A 22,120-nucleotide genomic window follows, 5' to 3' on the forward strand; every position below is an offset into this window, starting at 1 on the left:
ACTTACAGCTGGGAAATTCAAACTCTCACCTTCTCACTCTCGCTCTTTCCCTGCGTGTATCCTCCGTATTTGGGAGCTTGTCTGTTTTTTTTCATTGCTCATGGTCTGTGCTTTCGAAGGAAAAAATTTGCACTCACATTCGTATCGCTTTCAATACGCACGCTTTTTCTCTCCCTCACGCTTTGCTGTTGTCTCTTTTGGTGTTGTTAACATTCAATCTAACGCTTTTCACGACCGATTCATTATCAAATGTTTGGCTCAACTGGTATGAACTGGACGAAATTTGTATCGCAACAGTTGAGCTCGAAACACTCATCGCGCGACACTTGTCGCTTTATTCGCAATCAGTTTCAACGTTGTGTTTTCGTGAATTCGATAATTTTCCAGTCAAATTTCCCTGCCCAAGTTTTTAATTCAGTTTTTGTTCAATTCCAATATTATTATAAAATTTCTCGTTTCAATTTTTGCCGTTTATGAAATCAATTTACATCGCAGTTTAGTTGAATAGCACACAAAAAAATCAAAACGAATTGAATTTATCTGAGCAAGTGTTTTTGAGATTTTGGATAGAGACATTTTCTATCCAACTAAGTGTAATTGGTGTACTCGTTTTTTTCGTGTTTCAAGTAATAAAGACTGAAAAGTACACTACAAACACAATTGGACAAATCAAAAAAAAAATAAAACAATTGAGCACTTCGAGGCAAACGAGTGTGGGAAAGAAATCACAAAACAATTTTCGAATTAAGAAGTGAGCGTTTTAGTGCACGAGTAAGCAAACACAAAAAAGCAATTCGTTTGTATTTTATTTCAGCAAAATTCTCGTGAAAATCCACAACCAAAAGGCATTTGCGCAAACATGGTAAGAAATAAAAAAAAAAATGATTTGGATAGATTGGTAAAACAGACATTGAAAAAAACAGACAAACGCGCAATTACATGACACTGTAAAATTCTGTGAATTTGATAGCATCGTTTATAGGAGTTTTTTTTATTGGCTGTATGCAATTAAATTTTCATTGATGGATGATTTTTTGCACATTTTTATCACACATACACACAAAAGCGCAAATCAAAATGAATAATAATGTAAATTCCGTTGAAATATTTGAACGTATACTTCTTGGAAAAGCAGTCAATCCATGTGAAAAGTATTATTGTTCATTTGCTGTCTGCGTTAACGATTCACATTATTCAATCATAAAATGCAGAATTTTCAATAAAACCCTAAATAAAATCATATAGATGATAGATCGATTTACAGACATGAACTTAATTATTTTAGTAGTCTCAAGTTGAGACTCTCAACTACTTGCAAATTGAATTGAGACGAATTAAGCAGCTAAACAACGCTTAAATTGAACAATTCAAGTGAACTGACAAAAAGAGTGAGAGAATAACGAATGGTCAAAATAATTTTCGATGCGAGATCTATCCCCAAACGCATTAATAACACACAGTGAGAGAGAGCGAGAATGGATAAGGAAGAAAGTGGGGCAAAGAACGCAAACGGGCGAATAAACTCCGTCTTAAGTGAACGGAATATATTTGATGTTCAACAGTTTGTGAGTCTTTGCATGTATCTATCCATATATACATAGAAATGAAAATATAAGCATACACAAAATGTATAAAAAGCCAAAAGATTTGAAACCAAAAAAGCTGTAAAGTGTATACATGAAATAAGATAATGCAACTCTATATAAACGATATATACACTCACAAATACAAAGGATTTTTTTTCTTGAAATGTTCGAGAACCAAGACGACGAAAACGACAACAATGACGACGACAACGTCGGCGCTGAAAAGCACCATCGAAACAGTACGATTTACGTGAAAAAGGTAAACGTAAAAGCTGTATTCTATGATTTACGAGACATTTGTACACAAATATGCACGTAGGCAAGAAAACACAATGCCAAATCAAGTCACAAGTTTGAGCCATGGATACACATTTAATGGCAAACCAACCGAAATTTTGTTGTTCTCTCAATTTTCTTGTTTTGCTGAAAAATGACGCCGTGCACACGCCAAGCACTTCTATCGCTCTCTTTTTTCTCTCTTCTTGTGTCGATTCAGATACAAAAGCGTTGTACATGGCTACGTATGTAACCGCATTATATGGCTTGATAAGGTAACCGAAAAAGTGCCCTAAGCAAAAAGAAATTAAGACGAGAATGTATAGCATTAAAAAGAAGATGAGAAGGGAAAAAAGTGATGCGTTTGTGAAATAAACAAAAGGAAGGAAAAAAACGAACGAAAGAAATTCGATCGTTTCCAATGCATTGGAAAATATGCCCGAAATCGGGTTGAAAGCGAAATAAAAAATACGCAAATGAAAACAACTCAATTGAATTAATGTTATTCGTTATCATGGCCGAATAGTATGTAGATAAGCCCTATGAAACAGGTCAATTCTCCTATTATAAAGCAAATACACCACGGAACGCCACCTTTTTTTGAGGAAAATAAAACAGCAACAAGAAAGTCGGGTTCATTCAGCCTTTGCAAAAGTTCTGCGAATGAAAAAACTGCACCCAAAAACCAATTTCAATAATAAAGGACAGTAAACAGAGAAAATCGATTAGCATGAATTTAGTGTGTTGTGTCCTGGGTGTTTTTGTGCACCTTTCTCTTTCTCTCAATATTTGTGCGTATCGATGTGGTGTCTATTGATGGTGATGTGTGTGATTTGGGGCGTACGCGTAGACAAAATCATAAGTGCAAAATTACGCTCGTTTTATTTTATTATTTTTTTATTCGACAAAACACCATTTCTCAAACCAAGTACTTTATACTGAATGTATCCCATACACCTCACATATACACCGTTGTCTTTCTTTGCCATTTCGTTATCGATTTTTTTTTCTCAATTCAGTTAGAAAACCTGAGATGCCGTATCTGTGCGTAAAACGTAAAATTCGCACGTATCATATCGTGGTGATTCCATTTAGATTTCACTGTGTGTACAACTGTACATGTGCATGTTTAAAGAAATGCTACAAATTGAGATGCCATAGCGTTTTGGATCGAAGTGAAAATCGCGTTTACTTTAGATCATTTATTTGGATAACATGTTCAAATAAATAAATGAACTATACATTTTTCTCTTTATACCTGAATGTATTCAATGAAATATGTTGAGAAGTGTTGGTGGGGTTTTTTCTCTCATTCAAAACGTTTGACTAAAGTATAATATTGGTTCTTAATCAGTTGCTGTTGTCCATATCATTGAGAGCGTCATGTGTCAAGGTATCGTCAATGACAAGACCAACTTTTCACGCTTGATGCTTTTCCATTTTTGATGATGAAAATTTCCCGTCTCGTCGTCGGGAGTGAACGAAATAGAAGATAAAACAAAAAGAGAAAGGGGAACACATTTTATCTGCTTTTGCAGCAATCTCTCAACATGTTAAGCATATTTTCGTACCGCATTCTATCGTTTGCATTGCTTGAATGTCAATTTTCTTTTTCTGTTTGTGATGTCTATGCTATCGATGTATGCTTCAAATATCTCTCATGCTATTGACTTTATTTTACTCACTCACTTTGTCGCTTTCGTTCTTTCCCATTTTATTTCATGCTTTTCTGTGGTTGACTAAATAATTTTCTATTTGATTTACCACGAATCTCTGTATATAAAGTTATACACACACAAACGCATTGTACACAACCAATGAAACATTGACATAAATACACACGCATACAAACACACACACACACAGAGAGAGAGGTAGAGGGAGAAAATTTGGAAGAGCATAATGAGGTAACCGAAAATCTCCATTAATGGAATTTTGTTCACTTTCCATATCGATTAATGCCCATTTGTTGTCAGTCACTTCAACACAGTCGATTAATTTCTAGTAGGGTGTTTAGCAAAACTTCATTTACTTTTAAAAAATACATACGCTCAAAGGGTGACAGCATTTTGCGCATCATGTTGTAACATCATTTCAATCAATTTGACGGCCAATCATTTAATTTCACAAAAAAATACAATTACGCTTGTACAAATTATATCTATTCCAGGCAAAATGCTTGACTTGACTTTATTAACTGACATTTATGTACATTTACATTGATCGAACATTTTTGTACTCCATTTTTTCCATAATATGGAGATTTTATACTAGTTCTCAATGCAGCTGTTTTTCATGTCATGTTTTTTTTTTCAACTTAATTTATTACAGCCATTTAGTCGAGAAAAATATTATGCACCCAATTTATGACATCATTATATTGACTATATCGCTTTTAATCATGTATGCCAATTTCCAAAACAGATGAAAAATAGTTCTTTGAAAGTTCAAAATGTGATTTATTCTATAATTGCTCTGAAACAATTACATTTAAATGTGTTTAAAAATATGCGCATATTAGTGGTGAGCCATTGATTCAATTGAATGACATGTAATATAATGATTTAACTCACAATGTCCTATTTACATCAAACAGAATAAACTTGGAAAGTTTTTCTGAATCATCTGTATAAATTAGGGTATAATCAAATAATAGAAAATTCCAAAGAAACATAGCTTGTGACTGTTAACAATTGTATCAGAAGAAGTTGAAACAAACTCTTATTGAAAAAGTTCATAACTACACATAGTGTGGTTTTTGCCTCAAAATTTTCGCTCCTATAAGTTATACATGTAATAAATGTTGCTAATTTTTCCATATAAGAGCCATTTATGTTTGGGTCACCTTTAAAATATGAAAATACGTTTTTGAAGATTGTTTGTTATGTTCAAATAATGAGTGGTCTCATGAAAATGTGTAGCGACCGTCATAAATTGGTTGATTCGTGTAAAAATATCATTTCCATGAAACCTTTCCCCTGCCGGAACTCAACAAAGTGCCATAAAATTATTCTACAAAAAATGGAAATGTTGAAATTTAAGAAAGGTGAGTGGGTGCGAATGAATTGGAGCGAAAAAGGAGTCAACATCCTGCATAGTTTCTATTTGATACAAAAAAAAAAAACTTTTCAGAAAATAAAACCCCGATTCAAAATGAAATCATAGTTGAAATAGGCAAATACAAGGTGGTTGGCAACTTGGTAACTATGGTAGTTTTGTGTTTTCATTTTCGACTTATTTTCTGTAAGAACAAACCAATTTCCTATTTCCGAGAAGTCGAACAATTTAAATACATATTTTCATGTCAAAAAGATGAAAAATATTCTCTCATATGGAGTTAAGCATATTAAAATTGTTGGAAACTTTATTATTACATACACATACACACGCGCATACATCATAACTTGAACTTTAGTTTCGGTTTAATTTTGTCCAGTTTTATAGTTATGCAAATACTGGATTTGCCTCAAATGCGTGTGAGTATGTGTCCCTATAGGGCAATAATTTTACATGTATAATCGAATCACAAACCATTCCATTTCTCATTGTGTGTGCAGGATAACAGCAACAGCTTTGCCCCGGCTGCATAAATGGATAGAAGAATAAAAGAAAAAAAATATATTATGAACATAAAAGCTGTTACATACGCCAAATTCATTTGTCACCAATTACACACTTCAATGATTGGCAAACAAGAGCCTCAAGCACAAACACAACCACACACACACATGCACTCACTGTATTCGCAAGAGACGAAACCAAACCGAGAATGGAACATTTAACGGCACATTATCGAATAATGGAAATAAAAATGAATAAGCAATAAGAATATTATAAACGCATTGCATTTTGAGTTTTTGTTCGTTTTTGTAACAATCTACCTTCTGTTTGGGACTGATACGTTCGCGATTCATATGTTGAAAACTGGAAAAGAATGAAGTGAATCCCAGTGTGCAGCTTGTGTGTTCAATTTTGGTATTTTTTCTCGTTACAACCGTTACCATGTATATGTATCTTTGCTACCATATGAATAATATTTGCGTTGTCTCACTCGTTAAATCCATTGAATTGTAAATGAATTCACAATTGCAGTGCCCGACTTGTTTCTCGGTCCATTATAGATACACTCCGGAATATGCGTTATATATCACGTATAAATGACATTGATGTCGCCATACAAACTAAGTACCTATCGAAACGGTAGATATAAATTGAAAGCTGTATCATCGTATCGTAAAATGCAGCGGCTCCAAAGCGACAATATTCAATGAACAATGAAGAGTGAAAACATTGGAAAATTACCGTGAAAATGATCATCAATATTTGTCAATTGATTGCAATGAGCTGAATCGAATGGAGGCAGCCCATATATATATTTCCATTTCCATGGTTAAATGGATAAATGGTTTGTATGGGTTTATTGGTGGTGGTGCCGCTGCTGCGATAAAATGACGTATGCCAAAATCGGGCTGCATGTGTGGTTTATGCGTTTCACTTCAGATATTTCACCATTAAGGACGAGAACTCATTGTATAAATAGCAATGACACAATTCACGATTCACTGCAAGTTCAAGTCCAATACATGTATCAATATCGACATTCTTTTGATGCGCACAGATTGAAAAAAAAAAAACAGAAAAAAAAGAAGAAAACGAAAAAGACCTCTTTACAATTGAAAGTGAGCGTCCGAAAAGTGAGCGACGCGACCACAAAAGCTGGAATGTACATTAGAAGTTTTTTTGTATGTTTTGTGCGTGTATTATTTTATATAAATGAAATGCCATTTTCATTACCCTTATATCTAAACAATGCGATTCGATGCTGCAAAAAAGGAGCACTTGAATTGTGTGCTCAAAGCGTACCAACGAAAAACCGAACATAGAAAAGAACTAATAAATAAATTAAAGCCGTGTCAAATTAGAGGTAGTTTAAACGCTTTGCCAGTTACATTATAACCATTTGTTGCATTGTTGGTTTTGTTGTTTTCTTATGCCAGAGTATGATACTATTTTTACGGGCACTTTTGTCTATATGTCTTTGTCTTGCTCTTCTGCAATTCTCCGGTTGAGTGTTTTAAATTTGTTGCAGAGATACTTGAATCTGTTATTAATATTGTTATTTTCTTCTCTCTCTCTTTTCTTCTTTTCGGCATTCACAAGAATGTGAGCGGCTCTGCGATTTGGTACAAAGTGTACAAAAACAGTACAGAGAGAGAGAGATATATATAGAAAAAAACCTCCCCGAAACATCATTTATCATGACATTTATTTATTTGAATTATATTTACTGTGTGCAGATGCGATTCGGTATATTAAATCGAATTGATGGCATGCTCGACTGCAGCACGCATTCGTTAGAAAGATTTGCTTTTTCTACCCGGTTTGTGTATTACTTACAAATCAATATTTCATTGATTTAAAAAGATTCGCTCGATTTGGAATGGCAAGAAAAGGAAATGTTCAAGTGATTTGTTTGTTCATGTTTTCATGTGAATGGTAACAGCATTTTGGCGTGCAGATGAAAGGATTTACTAAAAGAAGAAAAAAAGAGTTTTGCCGCTAGTTGTTTGACAAAAACAATTCTTCAATTCAGCAGATTGGCCAAGAATGAATTGAAATGGATGATACCGACGCATTTCTCATTTTATCTAGATTTCAAAACAATCGTATCGGTATTTTGTTTAGATTTCAATTTATCGATCATAAACTAAGAGTAACCCTCTTGGCAAAATGCATTCAAAATTCGTTTGCATATTTATGTCGCTGATTTCCTTTTATAAATGATGAATAATAGAGGGCGACGGGCACAATAATAACGCTCTAGTCGTATTGTTGACTTAGGTCCTAATCGATTAATTCGATGTGTTCTCGTCATTGCCGATGGATACACATAATGATATTGTTAAAATGTAAAATTGATGTGAAAAGTATTCATGATAGAAGCAAACGCAAGCCGTTGCCATCGATTCACATAAATTATTTAGAATAAATCTCATTGCAAATCTCATGAATCGATTTATTTATGGAACAAGACACGCAATAACACATTTAATTGATTTAAATTCGCTAAAATAGGTCAAATCAAATTCGAAACGTACATACAATGTATTGATTTTCTGGCCAACAATTTCCAATCAAACAAAAATCGACCGAAATCCATTTATAACGAATCTAATGGTAAGATGACGGTCGATCCTTTTTTTTTATTTATGTCGACATCTTTTGCCATTTTATCAGAGCATGTAAAGGCGGCGTTCTCATTTGTTGGAGTTCATTTAAAAATCATATTGAATCATTTGATCAAAATGTACGTGTGCCGATATGGGCAGAAAAACCTTTTTTTTCATGATTTGTATAATGTTTTGTAGCGTTGGTAGACGCCAAATCTCCGGAGAATCGGCTCTCATTTTCAAAGCTCATTCTACGGCTCATTATAACAGTTGGTTACAGTGAACAAAATTCACTGACTTACGCATAGAAACACACACAATTCGGTAGAATTTTTGTTGAAACATTGTTTCTGTTCAAATGCATTTGGAAATGTTGTCAACCGTATAAATGATAAAAATGACCGAACCCAAAATAGAAAAATAACAAGTTGTGAACACACAATATACTTTTTTGTATCGTTTTGAGAAAATGTTTTGTAGCAGACGGCAAATTAAATTTTTCGAATCACACCATTTCGGACCAAACGGAAATGCTTCAAATGGCATCAAAATTAAAATATTCGATGAAATTTCCGTTCGGAAAATTTTCCAAACTCACATCAAAATGGTGTTTGGCGAGGCAGAAAAAAGATGTTGGCCATTGATCCCAGAACGTGAAAGTAACTTGTTTAGTTAGATTTGAGTATTTGGTTTGCAATTCATATGGTTGAACGCTGAAAGTCATTGATTTCAATGCTAAATTTATAATGTCAAAGTTCAGCGTTCTGTCGTTTCAGTTGAATTTTAACGTGATTGTTCAAATATTTTTGTGGTTCTGTTTTTTTAGCATGATGAAAACAATGGAAAAAAAGCGCGCAATTGGAACGAAAAAAAAAAATGAAATAAAAAATTGAAACCTCAAAAATGTATCAATCAAAAAATGAAAGAAACGGCGGCGTATTGTGAGAGAATGTTATGAACAAAAAAAAAATGCAAAAACCAAACAAACAATGTAAACCACAAAAAAACTACTCTTTTTATTCGGCATTACAAACAAACAAACAAACAAACAACGCGCTAGTGTATCATTGTTACAGAATAAATGCAGGGAAAAAGAATTCTGTTTTTGCATTTGAATTTGCTCTCTTTCTCTGTGTGCGTGCGTTTTCCACAGTTCGGCTTCTGTTTGAAGCGCAACGATTGGCACCTTTTCATGATCTGAACATTTTCTCATCGCTTTCTACGACAAAAGAAAAAAAACCCTTTAAGTTATTCCTTTACTCTTTTTCTCTAACCATCTTCATTGTTTGCGCTCTTTAAAGTGCAAAAAACATTCAATTATCCTATTGATCCGCCTTTTGTTTGAACATTTTCAACAATGCTGTTTTCTTTCATTCACTCTTCCATTCTTTCTCGCATTCTCTTCGATATTTCACATTATTACATGTTGACAATTTATATCACAAAAAAATCGACGTTTTTTTATCGTTGAAAATTTGATTGTGGTTTTTGAAAAACAAATATTGTCAAGTCAATGTGTATACACCAACGGTGTTGGAACATTTTCTGGAAAGGAGATTGACGTAAAATGGCGTATATGATATTCCACAAACATACAGGATGTTCCGTTTTCTTTTAACTCATAAGTTCGTTTTTTTTTCTCATGAATTCGCAGTTGGGGAGTTTCAATATATTATTATTATATATATATTGACTTTGTTGAATTTGTTCAGTTTTTCCGTTGTGAAAAAAATGGAAATGAGCATTATCCAAAGATTCCCTTGAAATATAACCAGTAACCTTCAAACGTTTTTAACGTTTCAAGTGCTCTTGACGTTTACAAATAACGGCTATTTGCACGGAAACAGAAGCGAAAACGCTTCTTTTTACGCCTAAATGAAATTATGGAAAAATTATAATTTCTTTTTGCGCGCTTCTTTTGCTCTTGATTCATATTCTTATGTAAATACGCTTCGCCCCATCGAATTAGCAAGCTAAACGCGTAAATGACGAGAAAATAGACCATATTATGGTAAATACAAAGCCAAACACACAGACATATATTTGGAATGGTTTTTGTTCCTCTATATTTTGAATAATTACTTTATCAATTAAAATTATTTTCCATCCCCGTCGAATGGACACTCTTTCTCACTTACTCTCACTCAGTAAGCATTACACAAAATGTGGAAAATTTAATTTGATTTATACGCTGTGTGTTCAACCGTTGGCGGCACATTTTCATTGTTTCTTCGCAACATTTTCTGCAATTATGTGTTTTTCTATTCATTCTATCGGGTGCGTTTTCCATCTACGTGCGCTTAATTTTACGTGTTGTTCTACTTCTTTTCATTTGTTTTTACTTTCGTTCAAGTGTATTTTAGTTTGGATCGTATGTCACTGAAAACCGTTTTATTTCTACTTCATTAAATTCAGTTCAATTCATTGTCTTTCGTTTCGATGTGCGCTCACGAAAAAAGATTTATAACATTATTCGTTGTTGGCTGAAAAGCGATCTTTCACTTCAAGGTCTTCGTCACTTTGCGCATTGATTGTTTCCTTTGATATCATGTGATGGAAAAGCAGGGCTGGAAAATCGTACTACAAATATTTTCAAAGTCTGTGTACGTACAAGAGGGCTTATAAGATTTTCATTCAAAAATATTATGCAAAATTTTATTCGGTATGCAAATTTTCCATCATTTCGAATCGATGGGAAAAGGGCAAAAGTCATGAAAATGCCATCAACTTTCGAAAATTCTAGTGTTGCCGCGTCATATCCATTTTTCATTCTCTTCATTTTATTCGCATAAAAATGTACACGTATTTGCTTTATGTGCAAGAGCAAATATCTAATTTGCAAATTATCACAATTATCGTTGCGGAACGGAAAAAAAAAATGTTTGAATGAACAATTCATTTTATCAACCCTGACGGTATAACCAATCGTCGTTTCTTTTTCCCAGTTTACTTTATAGTTGATGACAATCATTTCAATCTTACATGAGATCCGTTCCGTACAATAACCATTGCATTGTAAATGATGCAAAGGATTACGTTGCATCTCGTTTTTGCAAACCATTTACGTGATTCGATAAAAAGAAATAAGGAGAGCACAATTTAAGTGGTGTCCTTGAAAAACAATGGGAAAAACGTGTTACAAAGTAATTTTGTTCACCTTGTCTCTCTCTCTTTCCCTCTCTTTCCTTTTTTCATTTTATTATATTTGGATTCAGATTAGTTCTTTGTTTTATTGCCATGCACTTGAAGCAGTCATTCGTTAGTGGTTTGGATTGAGTTAATCACTTTGTACCATTCAAGATATAGCTGAAAGATACAGCCAATTGTGATGGGAAATTGCTTGATGCCATTTTCCACTCCAAAACAATTTCACAGTGGTTTTGACAATTTCTTTATCGTCAGTAGTTTTTTTTTGTTAAACTTTTATGTCGCTTTTCTCATTCCAAATTGACACAAAGCATTTACACCAAGAGAGCCGTGTGTGTGTGTGTGTGTGTGTTTGTGTAATTTGTCGCACCATCTGCATCTGTTGAACAAACAATAAACCCAATAAAATGCCATAAGTGCTTCTAAGTTCTAACTGAACGAAAACAAAACGAAAAAAGCGCATACGCGAGCACTAGATCTAGCACCGGTATCGTGTCTGCGTTGGTATGTTGCGGAGCATTGAGTCAAATCAAAAGACTTGTCGACGATTTATCACCAGAATGAAATTCAACAAAAATACAAATAACACACAATGCGCGCGCTTACCTACAAAGAATAGAAACGAGAGAGAAATAAAGAGTCTTACGGGAGTAAGACGAACTTTTCCGCACGGTGGTAGTTGCGTATTTTATTAAGAAAATTCAAAATAATATTTGCTCGATTCTTCAAGTCTTTCAAGCGGCGTAAAGTTCGAGACCAAAAAATATTTTTCAACTTTGGCAACGAAATATTCTTTAATTTAATAGCAGAAGTACCCGAGAAAAGATTTTTCACACTTTCATGATGAACCCATTTGTACGACATTTGAAAGTATTCTATTTTCTAACAAAATACTATAAAAATATATCTGACGTTAATTTTGCCATAAAAATTATTTTTGAAACACTTTTCATAACTAAAGTCACAACAAATTTGGATTTTTGTATGGGAGCCATGTCTGTATGCTACCTTAATGGCGTGAAACTTTGCACAGGTTATTTTTTTTCACAAATAACATTCGGAGGGTTTGGAGAAATTTCAACCAAAATCAAGAGTACCTCCCATACAAAATATTCGTTTTTGAGCCAATTGAAAATTTTGTATGGGAGGTACCCCTAATTTTAATTGAAATCTCTTCAAATTTTCAGAATGTTATACTTTTGTGTAAAAAATAGTCTGTGCAAAGTTTCACGTCATTAAGGTAGCATACAGGCATGGCTCCCATACAAAAATCCAAATTTTTTGTGATTTTTTCAAGGAAACTGTATTAAAAATTGATTGTATCTCAAAACTAACGTCGGATTCGGTTTTCTCGTGCCAAAAAACCCCCCAATACATATTTTTGAGTGTTTAAGTCTACATTAAGTATGACTTTTGGACGAAAATTGGTCTTTTTTCCATAGGTATCACTCCAGGCATGGAATTTTTTTCCTTCAACCAAAGTCACTCAAAATCTGATGATTTCTATTCCTGGGGACCCCCAATCATCCCGTGAAGTCAGATTTCAAATAACTTTTCTGGGTGGTGAGAAAATCGATGGACAAATTTTGCGTACGGCGGACAACGTACGACGTACGACGTACGACGTACGACGTACGACGTGGAAGCGACCCACAACAACCATGCTCAAAACGGCCTGATTCGGGTTCTCTGACCTCAGAAACGTCCAGAAAACATGTTTTTGAGGTTTCGTAAATTTTGACCTATTGCAATACTTTCCCCTTTCACACTAGGTGTGTGCGGAAAAGTAAAAAGGAAAAATGATTATGAACTAAAAGAACGGTATCTAAGCACGAGTGTGGCTCAAATAGCATTTTGAAATACAAACACACGAAACAAAGCACACAAACAAATAATCGCATGGCATTTGATACAATTATATGAAAATAAAATTACAAAAGAATTGTGTAACCATTAGATGTATCCAATAAAATATGAAATATGCCAGTGAAAGGAGAAGGGCGATAGAAAACAAGGATAGATAGAAATTGTGCATACCAACAAGAAAATTCCAATGCACAAGGCATATTTCTTGTTGTGGGTATTGTGTGTGTATTTTTTATGTAATTTCATTATCAATTTAGAAATATATACAATAGAAAGGCATGCTTTACGTTCGATCATACTTCAGGCAAATAGGTAACATCGTTTGACAAAAAACCATACAACATTCTATTATGTTGCTCGTCCGACAACATGAAATATACCTAATTCGCCAATTGTGTGTGTGCGCATAATCTAAATGAAGCACCAGAAGTGATTTTCCACTTAATTTCACTTCGATAGAATAAAAAGTCATCGAAAGCGTGTGTGTTTGTGTACTTTATGACGTAATAGAGAGTAGAAGACGAAAAAACCGAATAGCCAATGTACACAAAATAGACCAGGTCAAAAAACGAGATGAAAAAAATGGTCAAAAGCGCATTTAAACGTTTATGGGCAACAGTTTGCCTCTATTATATTCCGTTAAATCAAAAGACATGGTCAAATATCGAGTGTGCTGTTTACATTAATGTTTAGGCTATCTGTTTTCAACACGTGCATTTTTTCAACGATTCTCCGAACCAAAAAGGAGCAAAAAAAATCCATTTTTTATAGAGAAAGACAAAAACATCGTATTCATTTTGGTGAGGCGATCGAAACCGAAAGAAATTCAAAATTGATAGAAATTGAAATGAATGGTTTTTCTTTCGAATACACATCGATTCGAATGACCATGAAGCGAGTTTGTTTCATTCATAAACAAAAATCGTCCACTTTTCAATGTTATTGTTATTGGCTATTGTATGTGATGTTTTTTTCTTTTATTTTCTTTGCAATTTTAAAATAAATTAAATGTTCAATGTCCTCTTGACACTTTCTACCTATTTTATTGCGTGCCATTGTTTGGAGAGGTGTTTAGTGTGCAATACAAACAATGCACAGTCGAAACACACACACAAATAATACAAATGAAATGATAAATGACAAAATGCTGTGCTGATACAAGCAGAACATCAAAATGCCCATAAAAATGTATCTAGAATGCAATGTCGCATCCATTTTCAATGTGATAAACATCAAGAAAATTATTAAATAATGATAATGAAGGAATTTGATTAAAAAGTGACACACATTAAGAATTCAAAACGAAAAATGATTCATCGCATGTAAGGGAACGCATTGAAATAAAGCATTCTTATCGAAAAATGGAACTATAGCCAAATATTCAATCAAATGCGTTGACATTTTTTTCTTTCGCCACGCAATGAATCGTCGACAACGTGTATATACGTATCATCAATTTTATAACAGACAATTTATATTGGCAAAACTTGCAATCATCGATGAAACCATGCGCCAACATTTTTATCGAAGAGTAACAGAGAAAATTTGTTGAGCTTTGTTGAGCAATAACTGACAAAAAGGAATATGTATATGGATTGAAGTGACACTGATTTCTTGGAAATTGTTTTGGTATTGTTAGTTTGTGCTTGTAAAGCAAACAACTCGTCAATCTCTCTCTCTCTCTATCTCTCTCTCTCTCTCTCTCTCTCTCTCGCTCTCTTTTTCTCTACGGAGCTCGAATTCTTTTTCGTGTTCCCTTTATATTTACATTGTTTACCAAATTCAATAGCATCACATATAAATTGACAATTGTGCAAACAAATAACACACAAATTTGTCAGCGAGAGAATGTGTCACAAAGTGGTTGTAACAAAGCAGACACATGCACACACACTTCAATCGAATGATTCGGCATAAAAAGTAATAAAAAACAATTGGAAAGCAAATATTACAAAATCGTGTTTAGATAACGCGTCGCATGGCTTCTATAAATAAATTCAATTTTTGATCTGCTTATAAGCATTTTGTACACAAATAACAATTATGTCAATGGAATAATCGACAGAGAAAAAAAAGAGTATAATAAACAATTATAATGAATGAAGTCCAGGAAAATGGTCGCATTGAAATGACCAAAGCGACCAAAAAATAGAAGAGAAAAGGTAAAAAAAGACAAATGATAATGACGAAATAAATATGAATAAAACACTCTCTCAATAAAACTCTATCTCATAGCTGTTGTCCTGCCGAATAATTTTGAAAGCATTGTATTGGTGTTTGTTTGCTTAACAAATGTCGAATTTATTATATCCAACTAAACCGTATGTGTATACGCATTTTCATCACCACCTCCACCTCCTTTTCGATTTTCTATCCACCACCTTCGATCTATCTCTCAGTGTGATTTTGTGTTTTGATTGAGCGCAACACACGCGGTCACGACCATTTGTCTGCGGTTACCTCAATTTTTCCATGCCTTTCAGTATTTCCATGCTCTATTTCATATATCTCGTTTAAAGCAAACATTTTATTCTTTTGATACCAATTCAAATTCAATATTACGCTCGGGCTTCGTTTGTGTTCGAACGAACCGAAAATTCATTTATTTCGACACTGTTGAACGTGAAATTTATGCTCATTCAATGGTAATTCGAGCTATGTTTCGAAAAGGTGTCAATATAAATGTATATCCCTCACTGTTTATTGTTGATATATAAAATGCCTATGTTTACGGTATGTGCCTTGTTTCGATGTCGGTTGCAATGCACCCATGTCATTTTATGATACTGACCACACAACATAATCCAATCGAGCGAAAAATAAAACAAAAATGAACGTGAGCATTGCTACTTTTATGGCATGATGCATAAATAATCTTACGTGATGATCATTTTTGGTTCGGTCTGGTTTGTCAACATAACTTTCGTTCCTCATTCGAAACTATGCAATTTTCAATTTTTGAAAAACCAAACAACGCGATTTCTATCGGAAAACTCATATAATGCTGAAGCTATCATGCAGAAGTTCGAGCCGTATTCATATTCTTATTAATTATATTGAATCTAAAGTACACAAATAAACAGTACGACATGATTTCTATCAATTGGTGTTAGGTATTGTTTTGTTTAAAACTATGCTTAGAACAAGATCTTCGGCTAATTTGCATTTGGAAGATTTTCACGATTAACAATATGTATGTTTTTTGGATAATTTCAGAGAACAGCTAAAGAAAACACAAGATCACTTATGTTCAATGCCATGGAATAATTGAAAAACGTAGAAAATCAAGCATATTTCATGTGGCTGTAGCATTCGGAACAGAAAAAGACAATCGGAACATTTTCTTGGAACGATTATTGAAAACCGATTTAGCGTAAGATTCTAATTTAAATCTCGAACCATTTTAAGATCGTATTTTGAGAAAGGAAATGAGTGGCCTAGGACCTGCAGCGTGTTGGTTGGCACACAAACGAATCGAATCATGGTCACGTTTGGCCAAGGAGAGAGTGGGTGCCGTTCGCAAATCTACCGACAAAAGTGACGGTAGCAAAGCATCCAATGCAAGCACATCGATGAACATGAGCACCGATTCCAATAACGATTCGTTTGCATCGACCGAGGTAAAATTCAAATCCAAACATAGAGATAGACAGATAGCGTGTACACTGTACAATATGAAAATTAAATTTTCCATCGATTCATTCCATTTGTACATTTGTCTATTACTCTCTCTCTCTGTGTCTATCTATGTTCTATCTCAATTTCAATGGAAATTTTTAATTAAAATTCAACGTCTGCTGAAAGAAAATCATATTAAAATTTACCATTACATCCGCCGCACCAATAAACTTATTGACTGGTTTCATTGGTGTATTGCATTCAAATTCCGAATCAATTTAATGCAATATTCATGTGTCTTTCGCACAAATAGGATTGTACAAATCATTCGCATGCGACTGTAGTAACAGAAACACCGTTACCGTCGCTGTTATCGTCGACGACGACGATGACAACAACAACACCAACTACAACATCTACAGCAGCTCAGACATTTGTACCAATCAGCCACACAGCCGTGAATACAATCGAAACGTCATCGTCATCATCACAATCACCTTCCGTATTACATTCGCCTTTACAGCATCAAAGTAAATCATTTCCGCCTCGCTTACAAAGGACACCATCGATTTCAAGCCAAAGTAGCTTAGATAGCACACCAACACGACAATCAGTAAGGCACACATTTTCTCTTATTTGTAATTATTTATGAATACTGAATTGATGTATTTTTTTGGTGTTTTTCTCTTTCGATAGGCCCACCGTGGATCATCACCACAAATTCGAGCATTTGGACCAGACGGAAGAAGCACATCAACAAATGAACAATCATTATTTCATTTTTCACGAACATCCAACAGCCCATTGAGAGCCGCACAGAGTTTTGATGCACGTTGTTCGTCTCCAGCATCGAGTGATAATTGTGAATTGAGTCCGAGTTGTTTGGCATCGCTTGCGAGTAGTACAGCATGTGCTAGTACCGCATGTATTTCACCAAAACTTGGCCGTTGCTTATCTCCGTTACTTTTACCACCAAAATTGAATAGTAATTTCAACTTACAGTCACTTTTCTCACATAATTCATGTTAATTAAAACGAAATTTTGTTTCAATATTGATAGATGTGGATAGCAATAGCGCAGCACCAGCAAGTCCGCTGGGTGCAATTCAACCGGATTTGTATCGTGGTCATGAAGGACCCGTCTACATCAATGCACCCGACGATAATTTAGCCTTTGGAAAACTACATTTTCATCTAAAATACGATTCACATTTATGTGATTTGGCTGTTCATTTAATCGAAGGTATTGGCTGTCAACATTCATTTTCGTACACACTTTTCTCTTTCACTTGAACTATGCAACATAAACGTTTGACATCCGTGTATTTATGATTATATATGTAGCACAAAATCTGTGTCCCATCGAAGATGGTGGCTTTCGTTCCATTTTGGTTCGTTTAACACTAATGCCAGAAGTGGATAATCGTAAACGAGAGTCGATTGTCGCACGAGGTGAACATCATCCTTATTTTGATCAACATTTTAAATTTCCGGTTTCACGTGATCAAGTATGATGAATTTTAATCACTTGCCAAACATTTTTCGATTAAATAAATTCATAAATTCATCTAATTACATTTCGCACTAATTTTTAGCTACCTGGCAAAGAACTGATTATACAAGTCATGGACTGTGATCGCTATTCACAAAACGATTCAATGGGAGAGGTGCGAATCAATATTGATGAGATGGAACTCACAAAATCGGTCGAGGTTTGCACACGTCATTTTAAATATTTACAACAAAAATTGTGTTTCCATGTTTTTCACTCTTTTTTTTTAACGTACTCTCAGATTTGGGCTGAACTGATAAGAAAACGAAAACCGGCAGTTGAAAGACCCGAGCTACTGCTATCATTGAACTATCTACCTCAAGCCGAACGTTTGACCATTGTTATAATGAAAGCAAAGAATTTGGAAACTGAACATAATCCTTATGTCAAAGTAAATTTTTAGAATTTCATTTAAAATTGTCAATCAACATTAACCAAATATTTGTGCTATATTTTCAGATGTATCTGATAGTGAATGGGAAACGAGTGAAGAAGAAAAAGAGCAGCCTAGGCAAATCGGGTAATGCAAGCAATCCAGTTTGGAATGAAGCATTCACTTTTAATTTTTCTCAATCGAATCTTCAAAATGCTGCCCTTGAGGTAGGTTCACTTTCAACTTGTTTGTATCGGTGTGAAATTGAATTTTAATTTTTAAATAAAAAATCGTGTGAATTCCAATTGACTTACATAAAAAATTACGACTTTTTTTAGATTTACGTGGTATCCTCTGGAGGTGAATCGAATGCATTGAGTTGTGGCATCGGTCCATTGGAACATGGTATCGGTCGACAACATTGGCATGATATGATCCATAATGCTCGACAGCCCATTGCATTATGGCATTTTTTGAGATAAATATTTTAAAATCATCTATACACAAAACAAACTCGATACATTTCTCTCCGTTTATTATCCTTACGATGTCCTCACATTTACGTGGAAAATTAATTGTTTCATGAAATGAGGGAAACCGAATTGTACTTATATTAAGCCATTATTGCTCCATTGAAATTGTCTATATAAATGTATGCTTAAACTCTTAACCTAAATGGAGCACTATCTATATGTACTATATCTTCGAACCAGAACAATGTCTCAAAAAAGTATCATTGATGATGATGATGATGATGATGATGTAAGGAAGAAGCAACAAACAAAAATCACTATATACATTCATATACTGTAGCTTTTTTTTATTATCTTTCGTCCGTTCACATAACGCGTAATCAAATTTTTATTTAAATTTGAAAATAAGATGCAAACATTTTGTGAATATGAGAATAATTCATTCATGGTTTAATGAACAATGAACAAACACAAAAAGGAAATCAAATCAATATACATATAGAGAGGTAAACGTTGTTTCTGTCTGTGTTTTCATTTTGGATGTATATATTTTAGCGAACACAGTAAAAAAGAAAAAAAAAAAAACAAAAGCAAAGAAAAAAAATATAAGAACGTCAATGGCTATAGATATATTTTATCCACGTATTTAGGCATAGCTTCTGAGCAGGGGTCCGAGGGGTTGGATTACCCCCCTGGAGAACAGATTTGGGAATAACCCCCTTAGAAATTTAATTTTTTTGAGAAAAATATTCTTTCGATTTGCTAAGGATTTTCGCGAAAAATGTGAAGACCTTTTTTTTAGCTCTTCACTTTGTAAAACGGGAGAAAATATTCAATTTTGCTAGGATTTTTGGGCGAAGAGAAAAATCTTTCAATTTGGTAGGGTTTTTTGAGGCAAATGCTCTGAGACAACCCCCCCTCCCCCCCAGGAATGAACTATTCAAAAATGCATTTTTGAATTTGTGCGAGACCAAATCGAAAAAGTGACCCCTTTACATTTTTGGAAAATTTTGAAATTACAATCCCCCCCTGGATCGCCAACTCCAGAAGCTATGTATTTAGGGACAATTTGACACGCACATCAAAAGTTCAATCAAAACTTGATTAATTTTGTATCGCAAATTATGTTGCGAATTTCGACAATTTTATCCGTGCATCTGCTCTCACTTTTCAACTTACGGAACTCTCTCACAATTGTGAAATTTTGGGGATGACATCTTTTTCGATAATTTTTTTTTTTTGAACGGTGAATGTCGACAAATTTCGTAAAATCGATTTTATCGAGTTCATATTCAATAAAAAAACACTCATATCCACAAGAAATATCAGTTTTGTTTTATTGTCTTCCTCATTCAATCTCAAAAAGAAATTGGCACATATAGTTTTTTTTAGATTTATTGAGTATTTTTTCCACTTAATAATATATATATATATATATATAATATACACTGCCGTCAGAAAGTTTGGGTACGATTAACGATTTTCATACAAAGTGCCGTTTTTCACACGTGTCGCGGACTCATTTCAGAGGAGCCATTTCCAGTAGATGGTCTATTCAGACGAAATGTAGATCACAGAATGGACTGCATTTCATCTGAAGACAATAACTGTCCAAAATGACTCCTTCATAATTTTTTTGGTATTCAAATTTGCAATCTCCTAAAAAATGATTTTTATGAAAATTGTTAATCGTACCCAAACTTTCTGTCGACAGTGTATATGACTTTTGTATACCTTTTTTCGAAGCTCGTCTGAGCGCATTTTATGCATTCTGTTTCAAAGGAAGCCTAAATTAATTTAAGATAATTTGATAATATATATATGAACGGTACAAGTGTGAAAACCACTTGAAAACTTTCTAATAAATTCATCTTTTAACTAAATCAATCATCAAATCATGCTATATACACAGAGAAAAAGAGTCACTGAATGAATTTATTTACAATAATACTATTTAAATAAATAAAGATATAGATGTACTGTATATACAAAGTGAAACAATTTCAAAGCAGAAAAAAAACTTATCTGACAAAATTTCAATGTAATTTCTAGCAAATAAGCACTGCTGAAGTGAAGATATTTGTTTAATAATTACCTTTTTTTTTCTCGATCGTTTTAGTTAGATAATTTTCAAATCAAAAATTTTTACTTGTGTTAAGATTCTTACGTATTTAAAGAATGAAAGAGTATATCGTAATCGTAATAAGTGTCTATGCCAGTCAACGTGCTGAATTTTTTATTTATCTTTTTTCTGTTGTTCAAACAAACACAACTTTTATTCCTTCCACTAAAAGAAAATAAATACTAAAAATAAGTGATGGAAAAATAACAACGGTTTTAGAAATTGCAATCATACAATATCCTTCTACCATTATAAATATGTGTATTTAAAAAAAATGAAAATAATATTAAAAACGCTTTTATTTAATGTATGATTTTAAGTACAATCACTAAATGATTTGCACTTAATCCTCATAATACCATATACAGATAATTTAGTAAATATCAACACATTTTTGATGTTAGTGAATGAAAGAGGATTTATCAAAAGAGATATCAAATAATTAAAATCAGAATCTACATATGAAAATAAATAGAATAAAAGCACGATGTTCGTACAAAACACAATAGATTTAAATAGTAAGGTCACAATCAAATATACATGCCATATACATGGAAATAGACAAAAACGAATCGCTTATGAACGAAGTTAAATGAAATCACACATTATGGAACAGTTGAAAAATCTGCCTATATCAAAATAAAAATATACTAACAGATTACAAATATATATATAGACATAATATATTTAAATATATTTTTTGTGCATGTTATTCAAAAAAAAAAGTTATTATAATCCAAAACAATTGAAGCCGAGACATTCAATATTTCATTTTCTATGACAAAAATGAAACAGTTTAAATTGTGAAATGATACATAGTCATATAAAGAGTTCAACACAACAAAAGTCAAAAGTTTAATTTTGAAATTATAATTTATTATAAAAATCAATAAAAGTATAAATTTGAACAAAATTCAACGTTGCACATTTTATTTTG

The 22,120-nt window shown here is 33.4% G+C and overlaps 1 protein-coding gene across 2 annotated transcripts; it reads left to right on the top strand.

Moving 5' to 3' along the window:
- Positions 1-262: 262 nt before the first annotated feature.
- LOC116348751 (synaptotagmin-6) lies at positions 263-21,026 on the top strand. 2 transcript variants are annotated; one of them, XM_031779855.1, is made up of 11 exons: positions 263-751; positions 815-862; positions 16,262-16,665; positions 16,977-17,276; positions 17,360-17,648; positions 17,724-17,906; positions 18,008-18,171; positions 18,259-18,375; positions 18,457-18,606; positions 18,675-18,815; positions 18,927-21,026. In XM_031779855.1, exons 3-11 carry the CDS (start codon positions 16,474-16,476, stop codon positions 19,068-19,070), a joined length of 1,680 nt encoding a protein of 559 aa, XP_031635715.1. In that variant the 5' UTR covers positions 263-751; positions 815-862; positions 16,262-16,473; the 3' UTR covers positions 19,071-21,026. The 2 variants fall into 2 exon arrangements, with proteins under 2 accessions (XP_031635715.1, XP_031635714.1); XM_031779854.1 differs by having other exon boundaries at positions 263-862.
- The last annotated feature ends 1,094 nt before the right edge of the window (positions 21,027-22,120 follow it).

The sequence above is a fragment of the Contarinia nasturtii genome, unplaced genomic scaffold, assembly GCF_009176525.2.
Source record: "Contarinia nasturtii isolate CC-2019 unplaced genomic scaffold, AAFC_CNas_1.1 Cnas_scaffold_2678, whole genome shotgun sequence".
Taxonomy (NCBI): domain Eukaryota; kingdom Metazoa; phylum Arthropoda; class Insecta; order Diptera; family Cecidomyiidae; genus Contarinia; species Contarinia nasturtii.

Excerpts from the sequence above, each read along its gene's own strand:
- LOC116348751 (XM_031779854.1), top strand. The coding sequence starts at position 16,474 with ATGAGTGGCCTAGGACCTGCAGCGTGTTGGTTGGCACACAAACGAATC. Across the intron at positions 16,666-16,976 it reads ATTCGTTTGCATCGACCGAG|GATTGTACAAATCATTCGCA; the intron begins GTAAAATTCAAA and ends TCGCACAAATAG. Across the intron at positions 18,172-18,258 it reads TTCCGGTTTCACGTGATCAA|CTACCTGGCAAAGAACTGAT; the intron begins GTATGATGAATT and ends ACTAATTTTTAG.